The 18,256-nt window shown below is 33.2% G+C and overlaps 1 protein-coding gene across 2 annotated transcripts; it reads left to right on the forward strand.

Moving 5' to 3' along the window:
* Positions 1–1,528: 1,528 nt before the first annotated feature.
* LOC111884957 (zinc finger CCCH domain-containing protein 37) lies at positions 1,529–14,175 on the forward strand. 2 transcript variants are annotated; one of them, XM_023881262.3, is made up of 13 exons: positions 1,529–1,684; positions 1,769–1,962; positions 3,536–3,771; positions 4,649–4,702; positions 11,260–11,337; positions 11,414–11,476; positions 11,574–11,786; positions 11,884–11,921; positions 12,015–12,061; positions 12,143–12,258; positions 12,646–12,699; positions 12,791–12,931; positions 13,878–14,175. In XM_023881262.3, the coding sequence occupies exons 1-13, from the start codon at positions 1,593–1,595 to the stop codon at positions 14,016–14,018; spliced, it is 1,467 nt and encodes a 488-aa protein (XP_023737030.1). In that variant the 5' UTR covers positions 1,529–1,592; the 3' UTR covers positions 14,019–14,175. The 2 variants fall into 2 exon arrangements, with proteins under 2 accessions (XP_023737030.1, XP_023737029.1); XM_023881261.3 differs by having other exon boundaries at positions 1,530–1,962.
* Positions 14,176–18,256: the final 4,081 nt, after the last annotated feature.

Consider the following 18,256-nt stretch of genomic DNA (forward strand, 5'->3'; position numbering starts at 1 on the left):
GCGGTAAGGAGGCCAAAAGAGGCGGATTAAGTCCTTTATATAGGGTGCAAACCTTAAAAATTAGGGTTTTTCCTTATAGCTCCTACTCGTCGAGTCGGGGCCTTTCGACTCGTCGAGTAGGATCTAAATCCCACGTCCTCATAAATGATCTATACTCGACGAGTTGGAGCTCCCCAACTCGTCGAGTCATGGCATAAAACCCTAAAACTTAAAAAATTTAGATGATACTTGGAACATGTGTTACACCACCACCGCATCATGACGAGTTTCCAAAAAAACTTAATTGATCAAGCCTTAACTCTTAACCAACAAGGCTCAAAAGCTCATATCTGATTCTTCTAAAGGTCTTAATGGATAAAGTTTCCAACTTTATCCATTAGGACACCCCAATAAGCCAAGATCTAAAACCCTAACTTAAGTCCATAAAATGCCCCAACATTCATTTCTTTTCAAGCATAGAGTAAAGAGAGCTCATATATGCTTTATAAAACCGACTAAAAGGCCATAACTGAAGTCCATTATAAATATAAGTTCATTGAGTTATCTAAAATCCCAAGATCAAACTATTAAAGAGACCAAAACACCAATACATGGACTAAAACACCATTATCTCATAAATCCAAAGATGAAATATAAAAAAAACGAGGATCTTTGCAACTTACAAAGGTCCAAAAGGTAGATGAAAGTTAAGATCTTCCGATGCAAAGCTTCAATACTCAATCTTGCAAGAAACTTCATTCTAAAAATCACCAAAATCACACAAAATGGATAAGAGGTTGAAAGTGGTGAAAGGGAGGCTAATGCTTGCTTCCAACGAGCTCTTGATGTGATGAAGGCTGAAAAATGACCTAAAACATGAAACCATTCCTTTTAAAAACGGTGAAAACCCTAAATTTATGGGCTTGGGCTGCACAACTCACCACGCCGTGATGACGAGTTTCACATATTTCAATCAAATTTCAAACAATCATAACTTCTTCATATTAGACTCGCTTTCAGTGATTTTTATATGCACACAAAAGTATTAACAAGCCTCACAATCCTATCCAATTAATTTTGACTTAATGAATACCGGACTTAATCTATTAATACATGCAAAGAGTCTAAAAATATAAATTTTCCCATTATACAATTTGACTCCAAATATCAACATGTATAAACTTTATTTCTTTGAAGTCCTAGACCTTACTCGATCAAATGATGGTTTGTTATTTCGAAATTAAAAACATCCCAAAACATGATATTATACTAAGTACCCGACACAAAATAAAAACAAACGAACCAAACATATTACTTTACCCAAACCATAGTCACTATTTAATATGGTTTGTTATTTCGAAATTAAAAACATCCCAAAACATGATATTATACTAAGTACCCGACACAAAATAAAAACAAACGAACCAAACATATTACTTTACCCAAACCATAGTCACTATTTAATATAGTTTGTTAAAAAACTAATGATTTATTTTATTTTATTTTATTTTATTTATTATTTTTTTTAAGACATAGTCCTAATTTGGTTGGCACTTGGTAGTGACAAGATTATTGTGCGTGCATTCTAGGGTTTGTTCATTCAATCCTCTAGAATGGCGAATCAGCTGTACGGTTCCAGCTCCTACGGGTATGGGGGAGGATCCAATTCGTCCAGCATCTACACGTCCAAATCCATCGCCGAGCAGTACGTGCCTTCTGATCCCTCGTACCTTAGTTCGTCTAGGTTTTTCGGTTCAGATCCCCTGTCATCGTCTTCCAATCTGTTCAGCTATTCATCTATCAGCGACAGAGGTCCTTCCATGCTCTACAACCACAAGGACACCATCGGCACTGGTTACTCGGCGGCCGCTAGAATGACAGCGAGAGAAGCATTGTGGCCGGGACCGCCTGGAGTTGATGCAGGGGTTTCCTCAACCTCGATCGAATCTATATTAGCAGGCTATAAGCGTTCATCTACTGAAGGTATGGATCTTTTTAACTGTTTATATACATCGCTTCCGATAACCATTCTTACACGCTCACAAGAAAAAATCCGTCTGTTTAAGTTCATATGACCCAAACATTAGTCCTGTTCCCCAGTTCCATAAACTGATGCCAACCTGTTGTTTTTAATTAAATACAAAATTCTATTGCAATCGTGTTCCACAATTTTGTAACTTTGATCACCTTATCTTGATTTTGGGGGTTTGCTAATGTACATTTAAATGGGATGAAAGAGCTTCTTGTTATCGTTGCATCTTCTGTTAGAAGCTGACTTATTGTTAATCACCCTTTCATGGTAGGATGAATGAGATATATTCTTGTAGATACTGTTTGAATGTTTAACAAGGATAAACATGATAAGTGTCATGTCAAGTACTATAATAGAATCCTATGGGTGACGAGATTATCTAAACGTGTCCACATACCTATGGTCATTTCTCTTCTGTCCCTACTACCTAATCTTATACCCTTTCCCAACCTTGACACGTTTTTAGCTTAATGTCATACATTTTATGATATTGAAGTGTAAGTGTGTAACTTCTAGAAGTATTATTTAGAAAAAAACAAAGGAGCTATGTAAGAATATAATGTATTTTAAATTTGGTCTAAAGTAGTATTTAAAGTTGGCGTCAGTTTTAATGGATGTATGCGTAACTGTGGGTATATCTATTCAATGTATATGATTCTTAAATACTTTTGCAGTTATAAAGTAATGGATCTAATCATATTAATCTATAACTTGACCACAAATTGATGGTCTGATATGAGAAGTGGGATATACATGTGGCAGTTATGGTATTTTTTTTACCAAAAAAAGGATAAGATATCATAATTTGCAAAATTAGAAACAAAAGCTAAAAGAAAAAAAAACTAGAGGACAAAATGAATTATTCCTTTTTCAGTAGTTTGGACTCTTATAAAATCATGATAATAATCAGGTTCTAATGGTATTTATCTTACATATATAAAATCATGATATCCTACTTATGTTATTTTCTTTTTAGCGTTTTCCACCTATCTAGTGAAGATCAAATTTATGATATAATGTATTTGTTTCTATGCATATAAAATTAATTTCAAACAGTGCCTTTATATTCGCACACACCTGTTATCGTAACCTTCGAAATAAATTTGGAATTTTTTTTAACTAAATGTTAATTATTTTTATTTTTCTTTGTCGTATTAAACAGTAAATTCAGAACATAACGAACACACACCCATATATGTATATATAAAAGTATGCATGTATCCTTATGCATACATACACATATATGTGTTTATATTTATTTTTACATATGAGTCATGACAAATTTTGAGAAAATCTGTCAATACTTTATTATAAATGAATCAACTGTATTTTATAAAACCAAAACCTTGACTGTGTTATTATACACTACCAAGATACATACATTACAAATTATTTTATTAACTTGGCATTTTGATTCTTTGGTAATATAAGTATATGCTAGTTTCTAATGATATATAATAAGTTATATGACATATGTTTACTTAATAACTTTTTTTCTTTATATATGTCTACTTATCTATCTAGCATTATATCATCAATCGCTTCTTGGTGCCCATAATACGCTTGGGTTTTCTAGCAACCCTTTAGTGAAGCGGCCTAGATTCGAGGCTACAACCAGTCTGCTGCCTGTGTATCCACAGAGGCCTGGAGAAAAGGACTGTGCCCATTATATGCTTACAAGAACTTGTAAGTTTGGAGATAGCTGCAAGTTTGACCATCCTATGTGGGTCCCTGAGGGTGGAATACCTGATTGGAAAGAGGTGACCTTTTATCGTTATTTTCACTATATCTATCTATCTAATTATACATACATTAATTATAAACAAACTATATTTTGCGTTTACAACGTATTTATATTTTTAATTCAATGCTGTATGCTGCTCTTATACTTACATATGTTTACACTCTACTATCTTATATTTATCTGCTGATAGTTTTATAATGTACTTACTACTTTTATCGGGAAACTTGGGATTTAAGCTAGGACTTTGTATAAATTTATACATATAAAGTAATGGGTTATTTTTATAACGAGTGATACTGGATTTTATTTATAAAATAATGGGTTACTCTGTAGTGTGGTTTATCTGGGTCAGGTTCTAATGTCCTTTACAGAAACTAAACTAACTGGCTATGTTATTATTATTATTATTATTATTATTATTATTATTATTATTATTATTGTCTAATATTTTATATAGGTATCTGTTTAGTATTTATGCATTCTCATGCTGTCAAGCTTTTATAAGACTTGTATAGGTGGACTTTTAGGTGCTCTTTCTAATATGGTTAGCTACCTAAATAACCACATACTTTTGACTTTAACTTGTACAACTTTTACATTAACTCTTGTAATAATTTTAGCTTGAATAATAAGCTGAACATAACCCTTTAGTCGTTTACGTGTCAGTTTTATTTTACTGTGTTCTTTTTGGTTAAATTTGATTGCATTGTTATTTCTTAATTGCTTATCATTGTTGGTTGAAACCCACCTTTTTACTTGTACTTGACACTATTTTGTTGATCATATGTTTTTCTTTTGTTCAAAGTAATATTTGTGTGGTATATGATCATGTTTTTTTTTTTTTTTTTTTTTTTTTTTTGCACATTCACATGATTTTTAGCTCTAAATGGCAGGTCCCGACTACAAGTGAAGCCCTTCCGGAGAGACCTGAAGCGCCAGATTGTCCGGTATGTTGAACTTCTTGAAAGTTAACCCCATTTCCTTTTAATAGTGATCAGGAATCTTAAAACTATGATGAATAACAAGGAATTGAATGCTTGATTACTATGAGCTTGAAATGGAAATAACAAAATAACAAATCAGAGAAGTTAATCAAATGATTATGACCTTCTGCCCAAGCTAATGCCTATGACTCCAAATGCAAAAGACTGAATGATCCAAACTTCTAGACTACGCTTATTTATACTAGCTTAGGGATAATACTAGATAGGGGGAAAATAGAAAGTATAAATATTACAATTAGGCCCCTCCAAATTTGCCCTATGTTGATATATGACCTGTTTTTTATCAATAAAAACAGGCTTGTCCTCAAGCCTAGGGGTTGGAAAACAATGCAAACCATCTGCAACATTGACATATGGGCCTTGATTCACAGAAGATGTAGGTCCAGTATGCGGAGGATTCGTCCTTTGAGTATGCATGAAGGACTCCAGTGTAAAACACCAAGATTCCCTCAGTGTTGTGTAATAGGCAACACAATATTTTTATTTTTCTTTTCACTCATCCCAAGGATTGCCTCTCTAAGTCCAGACGAAATCATATAAATCACTTTTATTAAACTCAAAATCCTTCAAAATCTCAGTTACACAAGCCTCAACAAAATCACTTTTTAAAGTAGTTTGAAAAAAGACTTAAGTGAGAGCTGTGATGATTGATTCTTTTTCGGTATTTTCTCCTATTTAAGACCAAAGTTAAGCATCTCTTTGCCAACAGCCACACTTGGTGAACCCTGGGAGCACTTTTCTCTCCCCAAAATACCATTTGTTTGTGTTAAACTTGAAGCCGTAAGATATTTATCCAACACTAAATCTATTTCTCTACCGTCAAGAAATGGTCTTTTAACATCCTCTCTGATTTCTCCATTAAAAGAAATACCTGATTGTTCATAGGCTTTAACTTTCTCAATAGATTGCCTTTGTGATATCATTGACACAAGAGTTTGTTGACATCCCCACACTCGAGGACAGTATCTAGCGGATAAAGGTGGAATAGTATGCACTTGGATGTTGGAGATCTTTTTCAAAATCATAAACACACAGGCATGATCCAAACCTTCTAACTTTGCTTTTTCCCCATCCTTCCCATTTGCAGCTTAGTGTGGTTCTTAGTTTCCACTGTCTGAATGGTGTTAATATGTCACATTCACTCGTGCTTGTAGACAAGCATGTATAGGCTTCTTTTCTTTCAGGATGTTTTGCTTTGATCACATCAAAGAAAAAGCCTCCATTGTCCACTAGTAAATATCTTATCTAACTTTTGGGCGTATTATTTTCAAAATCAGATCCTGCACACACCCATCTATAGAAAAAGAAGCAATGTTTGAATCACCAACACCAATTATCCTTCTTTCTTTAAGAACGAGATTCTCCCATCGTTTCTACAATATTTTGTTGGATGAGAGCTTGAACTTATTCTGTTATGTATCATCAAATGCAGCTCAGAGGCCCATAAATATTGAAAAGAAGTAAATAACCATCATCTTTGATAAAACAACTCCCCTTAATGTCAATTTTAAGAAGCCCTTCTCTATAAAACCCTGTCCATACATGTCAGAAAATCATGTTTTTAGGTGCAAGTCGTTTAGAGTTCTCTAGGATGCCCGTAATACCCTTCTATATCAAGTGGTTTTGTAACATCATTGCTTGAAAAAGTAGATTGTACCTTATAAAATATAGCAAAGTAGATTGATTTCACTTCACTGATAGATACCATGTGCCGATCTCAGTAGACTACGATAGTTTCATCTTACACCTGGGTTTATCAAAGTAGATTAAAGCATATTGAACTATCAATAGATCGCTAAGACATTGGACATACCAATAACACCCCCACGAATTGACCATACGATCGATCCGAAAGTAATCTTGATGATTGCTTTAGCGAGAGATCAGGTATGTACGTATCAAACGTTTTAATTGGAATCTGATTCAAATGGAAGTTGGGTCGTTTCTGATTAGTTGTTGGTATGGCGGGATTATACCTCCATTAAGAGTTAGAATTGGAATGACTGGAACCACCACCTGAGAGGGATATGGCAATGACGACTTGTCTTGCTAAAGCCATTTGTGATCCTTGTGTAGTGATCCCGTCAGCATCATGTTCTTTCCCTTTGTTGTCTGACAACAATGATGATGCACTAGAGCTCCCAATTATAATTTTGTTAACCTTCACTATGTTCTCGTTTAGTTATTAGAGATTCTTCCCGTTCACCAATTTCTCATTGGTTTTTACTGGTACTTGGTACGCCTCTTTCTCCTGAAGGTCGAAGAGGGTCGACGGGAATGTTAACTCCTGTATTTTTGGTGCCCTGTGGATGCATCGTCGAATCAAGTATGTGTTGTTTCCCTTCGTTTTTCTGGAACCCCGATATCATCTTCTCTAGGATTTTAGGAGATCGTTCATGAGATCCTTAATGGCGTGAATAGATCAAGTGTGATTCTTCATCTGTTTAGTTAGAACTTCAATTTTTCTAATCGTGAATATCCATTCCGGTTTGGAGATAGGTTTCCATTTCAGATTTAGTTGGTTGCAACATGATTCACGCAGGAAGAAGAGGTTTGAAGGGCAATGAAGCCAATTGATAGGAATCTTTTAACTATGATGAAGAACAGGGAATTGAATGCTTGATTACTATGAACTTGAAGTGGAAATAACAAAATAGCAAATTGGAGAAGTTAATCAAATGATTATCCTTCCTACCCTAATTCAGAGAGGGTCTCAAAATACAAAAGACTCGAAATACAAAAGATTGATTGATCCATACTCCTAAGACTACATTTATTTATACTAGCCTAAGGATACTACTAGATAAGAAAATATAAATATTACAATCGGGTCCCTCCAGTTTTGCCCTATGTTAATATATGACTTGTTTTCTATCAAATAGCCTCATCGTTCTCCAAGACACAAATGTTGTCCTTAAAATACCTAATGATTTGTATGTCTATTTGTCATCTTTCTCTGAATTTTGCTAGCTTCAAAGACTCAAATCCCTTTTTTTTTGTCTAATATCTTATACATCTCCTCGTATGTCATGGCTATAACTATAACTGTCACTTTCTTTTCCCTTACATATGGCCTCTGATCCTTCATGTATCTTTCTTTTGCCTATCTCTTTCATCGTCTTCACTACACTTTTAAAACTCCTTCAAGCAATTATATTTGCCTATAGTCACATAAATCGCTGGGTTAGGCGAGATCTACGCACCAATTCGCTCGTACCAAAACGCGGTACGAATGTGTTCCAGAGACGCTCGGGTTCGCATTTCAAAAGTTGAAATTGGCGTTTCCAAAGCGAAAAACACAAACTGTAGATGCTAAGCCTTTTATATGATGGAGTTACTTTCATTAGTGCTGGTGGTAGTAAAAATCCAGGGGGTTCAAAAAAGTGGGTTGTAAACATTGTCATGGAACATTCACTAGCTCGTACACTCGAATTATACTCATTTTTTTGGTGCTTAACTCGGAAAAAAGCTGAAAATAAGAGGCCTCATTGTAATGAGACCGAGACACTTATGGAAGTTGCAAAAGAAGGTGAAAGAGGCTGAAAGATTTGGAGTCTCTAAATCCCTAAGAAGTTTTGTTTTGACAAAAAACCAAATTTGATCTCTAAAAAACCGATAAAGCAATCTTTTGCAATAATAAGTGCAGTTGATTTGAAAGTTGTGAGGGCTTTATGTGCAAATAGGATTCCATTTAATGTTTTGCGGAATCCTTAATTTTGTGAAATGGTAAATGCATTAAGAAAGGCACCCGAAGGTTATAAAGCGCCATTAAGTGAGAAAGCAAGAGCTGTTAGACTAGATGAATGTGTTAGAGTAGATGAATGTGGGAGAGATGTTGAGGACTTTGACACCGTTTAAAGATACATGGTATTCGCACGGTATTTCTATCGTATCTGAGAGTGGTCAAACATAAAACATAAACCATTGCTCGATGTTCTTGCTGTAGACAGTCGAGGTTTTATGTTCATGTATGCAACTGACTTTTCTAGAGTGGAGAAAACAGGTAAAGCAATTGATGAATTTCTAGGCCTAGTGATTGATTCTGTCGGCCCAACTAATTTTCTCTATGTTGTGATGGATAATGCCGCCAGTTTGTAAAGCTGCGGGAAAGGAAATCGAAAAGGTATACAAACATATTTCTTAAACTTGATTTTTAAAGATTTTGCAAATGAGTTTATTTGGTTAGAGGACATATAAAAAGGGGAAAATGATTGTCAAATATTTTTTGAATCATGGACTAGCTTTGTCCATTTATAAGGAGAGTTCGAAGTTGGAGCTTTTGAAGGTTGCAAAAACCCGATTTACTTCTTACTACATTTTGTTGAAGTGGTTAATCGCTTGTAGAGCTACAACAATTGCTCGTAATTAGTGGAGTGATTAGGTGAAACATGACGATGAACACATTAGAACAATTGGACAAATTGTTGATCATATCAAAGATGATGACTTTTAGGTTGAAGCTGAAAATATTCTACGCATCATGAAGCCAATTTATCTGTTGATCAAATTTTGCGATGGTGAAGGCCCAAAAATGGGAGAAATATACGAGAAAATGGATAGTATGTTGGGGAAAATCCAAGATGTGATGAAGGAAAGTATATATGCATTTTATTTCCCTCAAGTACTACAAATTGTATTGAAAAGGTGTGAGAAAATGAGCATACCATTACGTTGTTTAGGATTTGCTTTAACTCCATGATTTTATGTTACACGTTATCTTGCAACGTTAGTACCGGGTGGAACGAGTAGAAAAGCATTAAACCTTGATAAAGAAGTTGTACAAGGTGTCAGGGAAGCAAAGTATTGGTGGTCTACCTATGGCATGGAAACATCAGAGTTAGCCGAAGTGGCAAAAAAAGTATTGCCACAACCTATAAGCAACTCTTCAGCCGAAAGAAATTGGAGCACTTATTTCTATTTTCATAACGTGAAGAGAAATCGAGTGAGCTTTAAATGACAAACTTGTTTTTGTTCATTCAAATATTCGTTTGAGTTTAAGGTCTTTTGAAGAATATAAAGGACCACACAAGAAGTGGGATATGGATCCCGAATCTACAAACTTAGAAGGATCAAGCTCAAGGCTAGAAGATATGGAATGGAACATCTCAAGGAGGACGAAGATAATGGTCAAGGAAGAAAACAAAGGGAGGACTAATTTACATGTTTGAGTTTTAAGTTTATGTAATATGTTTTGACTTTTGATGCTTGTTGGATTTCATGTGATCTGTTTTGCATTTTTGATGTTTGTTTGATTGCAAGTTTTAAATTTATCTAATATGTTTTGAATTTGTGTAAATGGTACCACAATATTTGGTACATCGTCCCGAAATGAGCCTACCCCTCCTCCCCCTGCATCTCTCTCTCTCTCTCTCTCTCTCTCTCTCTCTCTCCTTATATGTCCATTGAAGTCTCTCTCTCTAAGACTAAACGTTGGTCCCACGGGATGCTGCTTCTAACTATATCATCCAACGCATCTTAGAAATTCCTCTTTTCAAACTCACATAACGCACTATGGGGGACATAAGCACGCACAACCCTTCACCACTCTTCCCATCACTACCTTGGTCACCGTATCTTCTAACTTTTACATTGTTGTCTTTGAGCTTAGGAGACAACATAACACACACACTCCTTTTATCACCTACCCTAGACCACAATACCATAACTTAGTCTCCTAATACAAGTGATTTCTATATCTCTTTTCTTTAAAACCTTTGTTAGATCCAACAACTTCCTATTTTACACAACGTACATTCATGGTATATATTCTTAACCTAATATCCTCCACATCGCCACTCGCACTACTCGTAGAAAACTAGTACATGTATAAATCAAATGGGTGAACCTACATTTTTAAATAGAAGATAATCGTATGTTAAGTAGGAATTTAAATCCAATTGTTCAAGCTAATTAATTGAATCTAGAGATGGATAAACCTACAACGATTTGTTAGCATGTATGGAATTTTTAATTGGAGAAAGAATATATATAGTGTTTCAACATGTGAGCGGAAACTGGTAATATTATTTAATGATTTCAAAGTTGCAAGGAAATATCCTTATAAAAGGATGCTTCTATCTTTCTTTGGCAGGGGAGGGCCAGAAGTTCCTAATTTGTGATAAACTGATAATCATCACGTGATTGAAAGATTTCAATGAAATCGCAAGATTTACCTAATAAATTAAAATGAGTAAAAACCAACAACACTGGCCCTAAATGAATATGCATATATTGTTGGGCAATCTAAACAACTTTAATAATTGATGAAAGTCATGTATGTTATTGTTACCATAAGATAGATTTACAATGTTATGCAGTATATTTTGATGCCATGAGACCTTAAGTTACTTTAAATAGTCGATTATTATCATTGTGCAAAATGTATTCTTCTTCGACCATCTTTTAGTTTTAATTCTGTTTTAGTGAATAGATAATCAATCCTGTATTGAAATATGAACAAGCATCTTAGTGCAATCCATTTGGTATTTAATGCAATGCAGTATTTCCTCAAGACTCAAAAATGCAAGTTTGGCCCCAGGTGCAAATTCAATCACCCAAAAGATAAAGCTGCTCCTTTGGTAAGTTGTGTGTGTCATTTTGATTTGCATTCATGTTCATATTATATTAATTTATATTGATTGATGCATTTTGCAGGCTGCTTTAGAAAACATTGATACTTCTGAATTACCAGAGAGACCATCTGAGCCCCCATGTGTGGTAAAATAATAATTTCTGCACTTGTAAAGACTCTTTGACTTTTTCCCATTTTACTCATCTATTTCTTTTTTTTAACATGTTTATTATTTGTAAGCAGTTCTATATGAAGACTGGAAAATGTAAATTTGGCTCAACCTGCAAATTTCATCACCCAAAGGACATCATAATTACAGCAACCGAGGTAGAAGATGGTAATGGTGAAACTTTTATAGTTGGTGGTGGGACAAATGGCAATGGGAATTTGGAACTTTCAATTACCCCTTTTGCCCCTGCCATGTTGCATAACTCAAAAGGCCTCCCCATTAGACCGGTAAATACCTTTGCATACATTTCAATCATGATTCAGAAAATTTCTTACAAGCATAAATATGACGTCTTTACCCCTTGTTTCTTGATTGCTAAAATAGGGAGAAGCGGATTGTCCTTTCTACCTGAAAACTGGCAGGTTGGTAAATTTGGTTTGTTACTTTTAAGTTTCTGAATAATGCGTCCTAATTTTTTTTTTTTTTATTTTTTTATTTTTTTTTTATATATATAGTTGCAAATATGGTGCCACCTGTCGCTATAATCATCCAGAGAGATATGGTAAGTATATAATATCAATATGGTTTCTTGAGGAAATTAAATGTATCTTGCTTGATAATTGGTTTTGTATGTTTTATGCAGCAATCAATCCAGCTGGCGCCATTGTGTCAACTCCTGCTGCTCATTTGACTTTTGGTATGGTCAACCCAATTTCTGCTGTCATGCAAACTGTGGACCCACGACTTGCTCAAACAACGGTAAAGCAGAGATCATTTGTTTTTTTTCTGGTTTAGGTCCAAAACACAATTCTTTTACAATTTTGGTCCTTATGTTGTGGTTTCATAACACTTTTGGTCCCTCAATCAACTAAGACAATTTTGCCCTTGTATACTTTATCCCTTCTGTCTTTCATGGTCAAGGAGTATAATTAAACCCCTACAACAATCCATCTCTTTCCTAGAGAAGCCCTAACCAAATTCAACCAAATCCTATATAAATGAAGAACAGAAGCACAAGGACCAAAATTTTAATTTACTCTTTAAAAGAAATGAGAATAAACCAAGTTATTGGATGAAAATAAAAATAATAGTAAAATTTAGTTGGAAGTATTTCAAATTTCATTCTTTATTTAACTTTTGTTGCAGCTTGGTTTGGGTCCAACAGTCTACCCTCAGAGACCTGGTCAGATGGAGTGCGATGTGAGTATTTATATATAAATAATTTCATCTTCTATTCAATTTTTTTGTTTTATTTTTCCCTTATTTTTGTTTTTTAATTTTGCTCTTGTAGTATTATATGAAAACTGGGATATGCATGTTTGGAGAGAGATGCAAATATCATCATCCTATTGACAGGTCAGCACATGCACAGTCAGCAAAAGAATCCCAACTCAGCATCAAACTTACTCTTGCTGGTCTTCCAAGGAGAGAGGTATACCTTGTTTTAGAGTAAATTACACGAATAGTCCCTATGGTTTAGGGTAATTTGCGCGTTTAGTCCCTAACTTATTTTTTTAACTCGGAAGGTCCCTATTGTTTGTTTTTGTTACACGTTTGGTCCTTGTCTTACTTAAAAAGGCTATTTTTCCCTTGATTTTTTGACTTATTTAAATAAGCACACACCTCCAATCCCACCCCCTCACCTTACCGTACCTACATCACTATTTTTTCCTATTTAAATAATAGTCTTTTTACGTGAGATAGAGATCAAACGTGTAACAAAAATAAATAGTAGGGACCAAGCGCGTAACAAAAACAAACAGTAGGGACCTTCCGAGTTAAAAAAATTAGTTAGGGACCAAACGTGCAAATTACTCCAAACCATAGGGACCATTCGTGTAATTTACTCCTTGTTTTATTATTCATATTGCACTCAACTTTTTATAGAAAAAAATAACCACACCATCACAAGTGGTATTAATGGAAAAATGCATCAAGTTATATACTCCCTCCGTCCCAAAATTATAGTCCATCTTTTCTTTTTGGTTTGTCCCAAATTAATAGTCAACTTCTAAAAATAAATAACATTTTTACCAAAATACCCCTTCATTATTAGTTAACAAACTAAACATTTAATGGAACATTAAATGCAAAGTAAGGGCAAAACTGTCATTTTATTAAATAAAGTTAATGGTAATTAATGCTTTTCTTAATTTGTGTGTTTTTTGTCTGTGGACAATAATATTGGGACGGAGGGAGTATATAATAAGATTCCTCATAATGCATATTTATAAAAAAAGTAAATACAATACTACTACCTACTTCATTTGATGATTATGACAAAAGTGTATTATTGGAAATGAAGTAAGTTGTTGTGCATTGGATTTCTTGCGTGTGAAAAAGACATAAATGCCCTTGTTGTCTACATCATTGAACAGGGTGCAATACACTGCCCATACTACATGAAGACAGGGGCTTGCAAATATGGGGTGACATGCAGGTTTGATCATCCGACACCTGGCGAGGTTATGGCGGCTCCAACATCACAAGGACCATCCGATGATGTCAAAGAAGAATGAAATTCTGACTCTGCCCCTTTTGACTTTTCATCTTGGATGTTTTAAAATGTTTATGGTTTGATTTGATAATCACTTTTTTCTTTTTTCTTATTTTGAGAAGCTTTTAGGTTTGAATTTTAATTTATATGATCAAGAAAAATGTTACCATCTGCTAAAACTTTTGTTGATCGATGCTTGATGTTGTTTTGATGTTCAATTTTTATTTGCTTAGAATCAATGCATGATTAGATTATGTCAAAACCAGATGAGAATTAATATAGGTAACATTATCATGTAAATGTTGAAAGCATGCATGTATAATGTTCTTCAAACGGGATGAGAGAATTAATCAACACACTTAACAACTAAAGCTAAGAATTATGATTGATATAATTATTGGGATTTTTTTTTTCTTTTAGAACCACATGCTATTACAAAGTTGTAATGTTTTAGAATTTTCATGTTTTTTTTTCATACACAAGTTTAAATATTAAAAATACACATGAAAACATATTGCAGTTCACTCCAAATAGTTAAACAAACACATAACCAAAAGCTTTACATCATATACATCAAAAAAAAATAATGTATAATACAAAAAAAAATATTTACACTTCAAAAAGCTTCATAACATTTACCATTAGTATTTAATTCAATTTAAGAGAAGTCTATTATATAGTTGTGAAAATACCATCAAAGTTTGTTACGGAAAATGTTTCATTTTTGTGTGTTTTTATTTAATTTAATCGGCTCAACTGATTTTTTAAAAACCGGCTGGTTCGTTCTAGTCAAGGAATAGATATAAAACCAATTTTAGTTGAGCTGTTTACTTCCTCGGTTCCTGATCCAAACGAAGGATTCAAACCGGTTTTTAAAATGTTGTGTTTTGGATTTAAACTCGGGAAACTCTTTTTTGGAAGTTTAATTCTTAAATGATCAACATTAAACATCCTTGATGGTGGTTGGGAAACATATTTTTTGAAGTGTCTTTATTTTCACAACATTAAATTTTATATAAATTATTCATGTAATCTGATAGATATTATTTATTTATTTATTTATTGAACATGCATTTTTGTGACAGAAAACAACTCATATTAACAATGTAATTAAAATTGCAAGCTATATGCATTTAGCACAATTTGGTACTTTTATTATTGTCAACTAATTCAATTCCATCATTTGTCATTTCTTACCTATCATATAATATGAACTAGTGACTCGTTTTATTCCAACAAAGTAATCAAATATGACCGTGAAATGATAATGTTGCATTCCATTACTCCCGGTACATTTCACTTTCTTATCATTCCATTTTCTCTAATAATTCCAAATCTAAATTTTCTCATGCTTATTACTATAACAAAGGGTTTTTCATATGAACCCAAAATACTCACACAAACACATACAAAATGACATTATTGACATAAATTAGATCTCATATAGCTACGTAACCAAGGTGTTTAAATATAAATGCCGATAAAAATGAGGTGGAGAAGATGATAAACATTTTCTCCCATCCCACATTTCTTTTGTGTGGAGAAATGGGTACTTGTTTTGCTCAATAAAATATGTTTTTTTCTTCATTTTTTCCCGGAAAATAATAATTTTAACATTAAATTTTTGTTTTTGAAGGGCGACGGCATAATCTTAATTCTTATGAAATATAGCAATCGATGAGAATAAATCACAACATTAACGCCTTTTATTATTATCATTGTTTTTATAAATGTTGGCAAAGAAACATCGACATTATTCATGTTATTTCCGTAAAATCCCGACAAAGTAACACATATGTTCAAATAATAAATGCTGAAACTACCCACTAATGGAGACTAATATCAAGTTAATCATATATTTTATATGTTTTTAAGCCGAGTCTAAATTGGTTTTTTTTTTTTATTTAAAGATTTTTTGAGCTAAGGTAGCTAATACGAAGAATGATGAGTTAGACATAAAACATAAAATGATGATCACAAACATCACATAACAAATTAAATCAAAGAAACACTTACTTGAAATCCAAGTTTGATAGGAGTAGGAGGGTTTGTCGATGAAGATAATGCCATAAATTTTCTTGTTGACTATTCTTGATTGAATGTAGTTCCTTAAAGCACCACGCCCAATAGATGGATTCAGATAACAAAATCAATGTTTTTCTTATAATCTTCAATTGTATTAGGGATAGGGAAGAAAGATAGAAAGTGAGATTATGAGAGTAAAATTTGATTGAAATCCCTTTACTTGTTTTGTTATATACATAGGAGGTGCATAGAGAAATCACCATTTAGCCTTTATTATGTTATGTCCATAAATCAAGTTATGTAAATTTTTGTTTGTTGTGTATACATTAAAATGAAATTCGATTAAGACTAAATTACATTTTTGGTTCTTGACTTTAAATAGTTTTTTTAATCGGTCAAATAAAAAATATCTTTGTAGTTATGGTCCTTATTGAAAGTTGTAATAACGTTTTATGTCCTCTACTCATTTAAAATGACTACTTTGTCCTTTATGTTATTTTTAAATGTCTTCTTATCATTTACTTATATAATTATGTCATTACTCCATTAAACTATATGAGCCAACTATCTCAACAATATCCCTCTCTCATTGTCTTTCTGCTAATATTCTCTCCTCACATCATAGATGTGGAGGTCTCATAAGAAAAGAAGACCTTTACACATTTATTCTACAATCTCTACAAACAAACACTATACCAAATAAATAGTTCATATTTAGAATGAATAGAGAGTTGTGAGAGGACAATGATACACAATGAAAACTCGATAAATAGAAAAGGAAAGGTTTATGATTGAGACCGACAGGATTCGAGTGTATACATATATATATATAAGAAATCCCTACAAGCGCCCATAAAATGAAAACAGACGAGATCTCAGGCTAGAACAAACACATCTAAGAAATCTCTAAAAGCGCCCCACGTACGAGGCTTCTTCACAAGGTGAGACTACTTAATATCTTAAGTCAAAACCCTAAACTTTAAGATCCAAGCCTTATCAATGTCTTAATGAATAAAATTTCCAACTTTACTTATTAAGACATTCCAATGAAGCAAACTCTAAATTTTTTTGCTTAAAATGACCTAATTAACCTACATAACTTGCATGACTTAATGGGAAGGAAAAAGATCCCAACATTCTTAGTTTAAAAGATCCAAGGGACATTTCCAAGAGCTCAAATGGTTCTAGAGTTTCTTCATCTCCAAGATCTCCAACAAAATGGACTAAAATGTGCCAAAAACAACAAATAACAAGATCTAGCAATCTAAAAAGCAAATTAGGAACTTTATACTCACAATGTTCTAGAAATGAAGTAACTTTGATCGATCTATACTTTCTTCTCCCATCAATGACATTATGAGAACTTCAATATCTTCATTCTTTACTAAAAAAATAGTGGAATAAGCTCCCAATTCAACCACAAGCTAAAAAATGAGAGGAATAGAGATAGAGAGAGTTTAGGTTTTTGGAAACTCCCCCAAAGGGTCATAAAGGCTGAGATTGGTCGAACCCTTAAATACTCCAAAAACCCTAATAAAATGATCAACGTGTCGGAAGCGCGTTGCACTTCTTAAGAGGCGCTTCCCGCTTAGATTTTTCAGCAAATACGATAAATGGCTTCCTGCTTCGCCCCATCATTTTACTTCCTTATGGACTATAAAATCATCGATTAAAGAGTGAAAAAACATAATCGAAATTCGGATGTTACACCAAGACCACAATTAGTCTTCAAATGTTGCTTCTAAGCCATATCTAGGCTAAATATACATATAGGTGTATGTATGCACATTTTATATTTCTTCATAAATTTTCAAAACAAATACAACAATAAGACTCTAATATCAATGTTTAAAATAATTGCAACTCTAAATTGTAAAAAACACAAAAAAAAGAAATGTGTGTATATGTACATTTGATGCATATTCAAATATATATATATATATATATATATATATATATATATATATATATATATATATATATTTCAACAAAAAAAAAGTTGGTTATTTTTTTTGATTGGATCTAACTTACAAAAAAATAAGGTTTTAAATAACCATCTTTTTTATTTGATGATAACAATTGGTTTTAAGGATGTTTATTATTTGAATAAACCCGGATTCTCTAATTGGACAATTTGGTTCGAATATTCGGATTTTTAGATTGGTTATCAACACAACTGAATTATTATTTTGGATTTCAGATTGCTTTTGGTTTATAAAATAGGAATGTTAGAGT

The sequence above is a fragment of the Lactuca sativa genome, chromosome 7, assembly GCF_002870075.4.
Source record: "Lactuca sativa cultivar Salinas chromosome 7, Lsat_Salinas_v11, whole genome shotgun sequence".
Taxonomy (NCBI): Eukaryota; Viridiplantae; Streptophyta; class Magnoliopsida; order Asterales; family Asteraceae; genus Lactuca; species Lactuca sativa.

Excerpts from the sequence above, each read along its gene's own strand:
- LOC111884957 (XM_023881261.3), top strand. The coding sequence starts at position 1,593 with ATGGCGAATCAGCTGTACGGTTCCAGCTCCTACGGGTATGGGGGAGGA. Across the intron at positions 11,922-12,014 it reads TTCTACCTGAAAACTGGCAG|TTGCAAATATGGTGCCACCT; the intron begins GTTGGTAAATTT and ends TTATATATATAG. Across the intron at positions 12,932-13,877 it reads CTGGTCTTCCAAGGAGAGAG|GGTGCAATACACTGCCCATA; the intron begins GTATACCTTGTT and ends ATCATTGAACAG.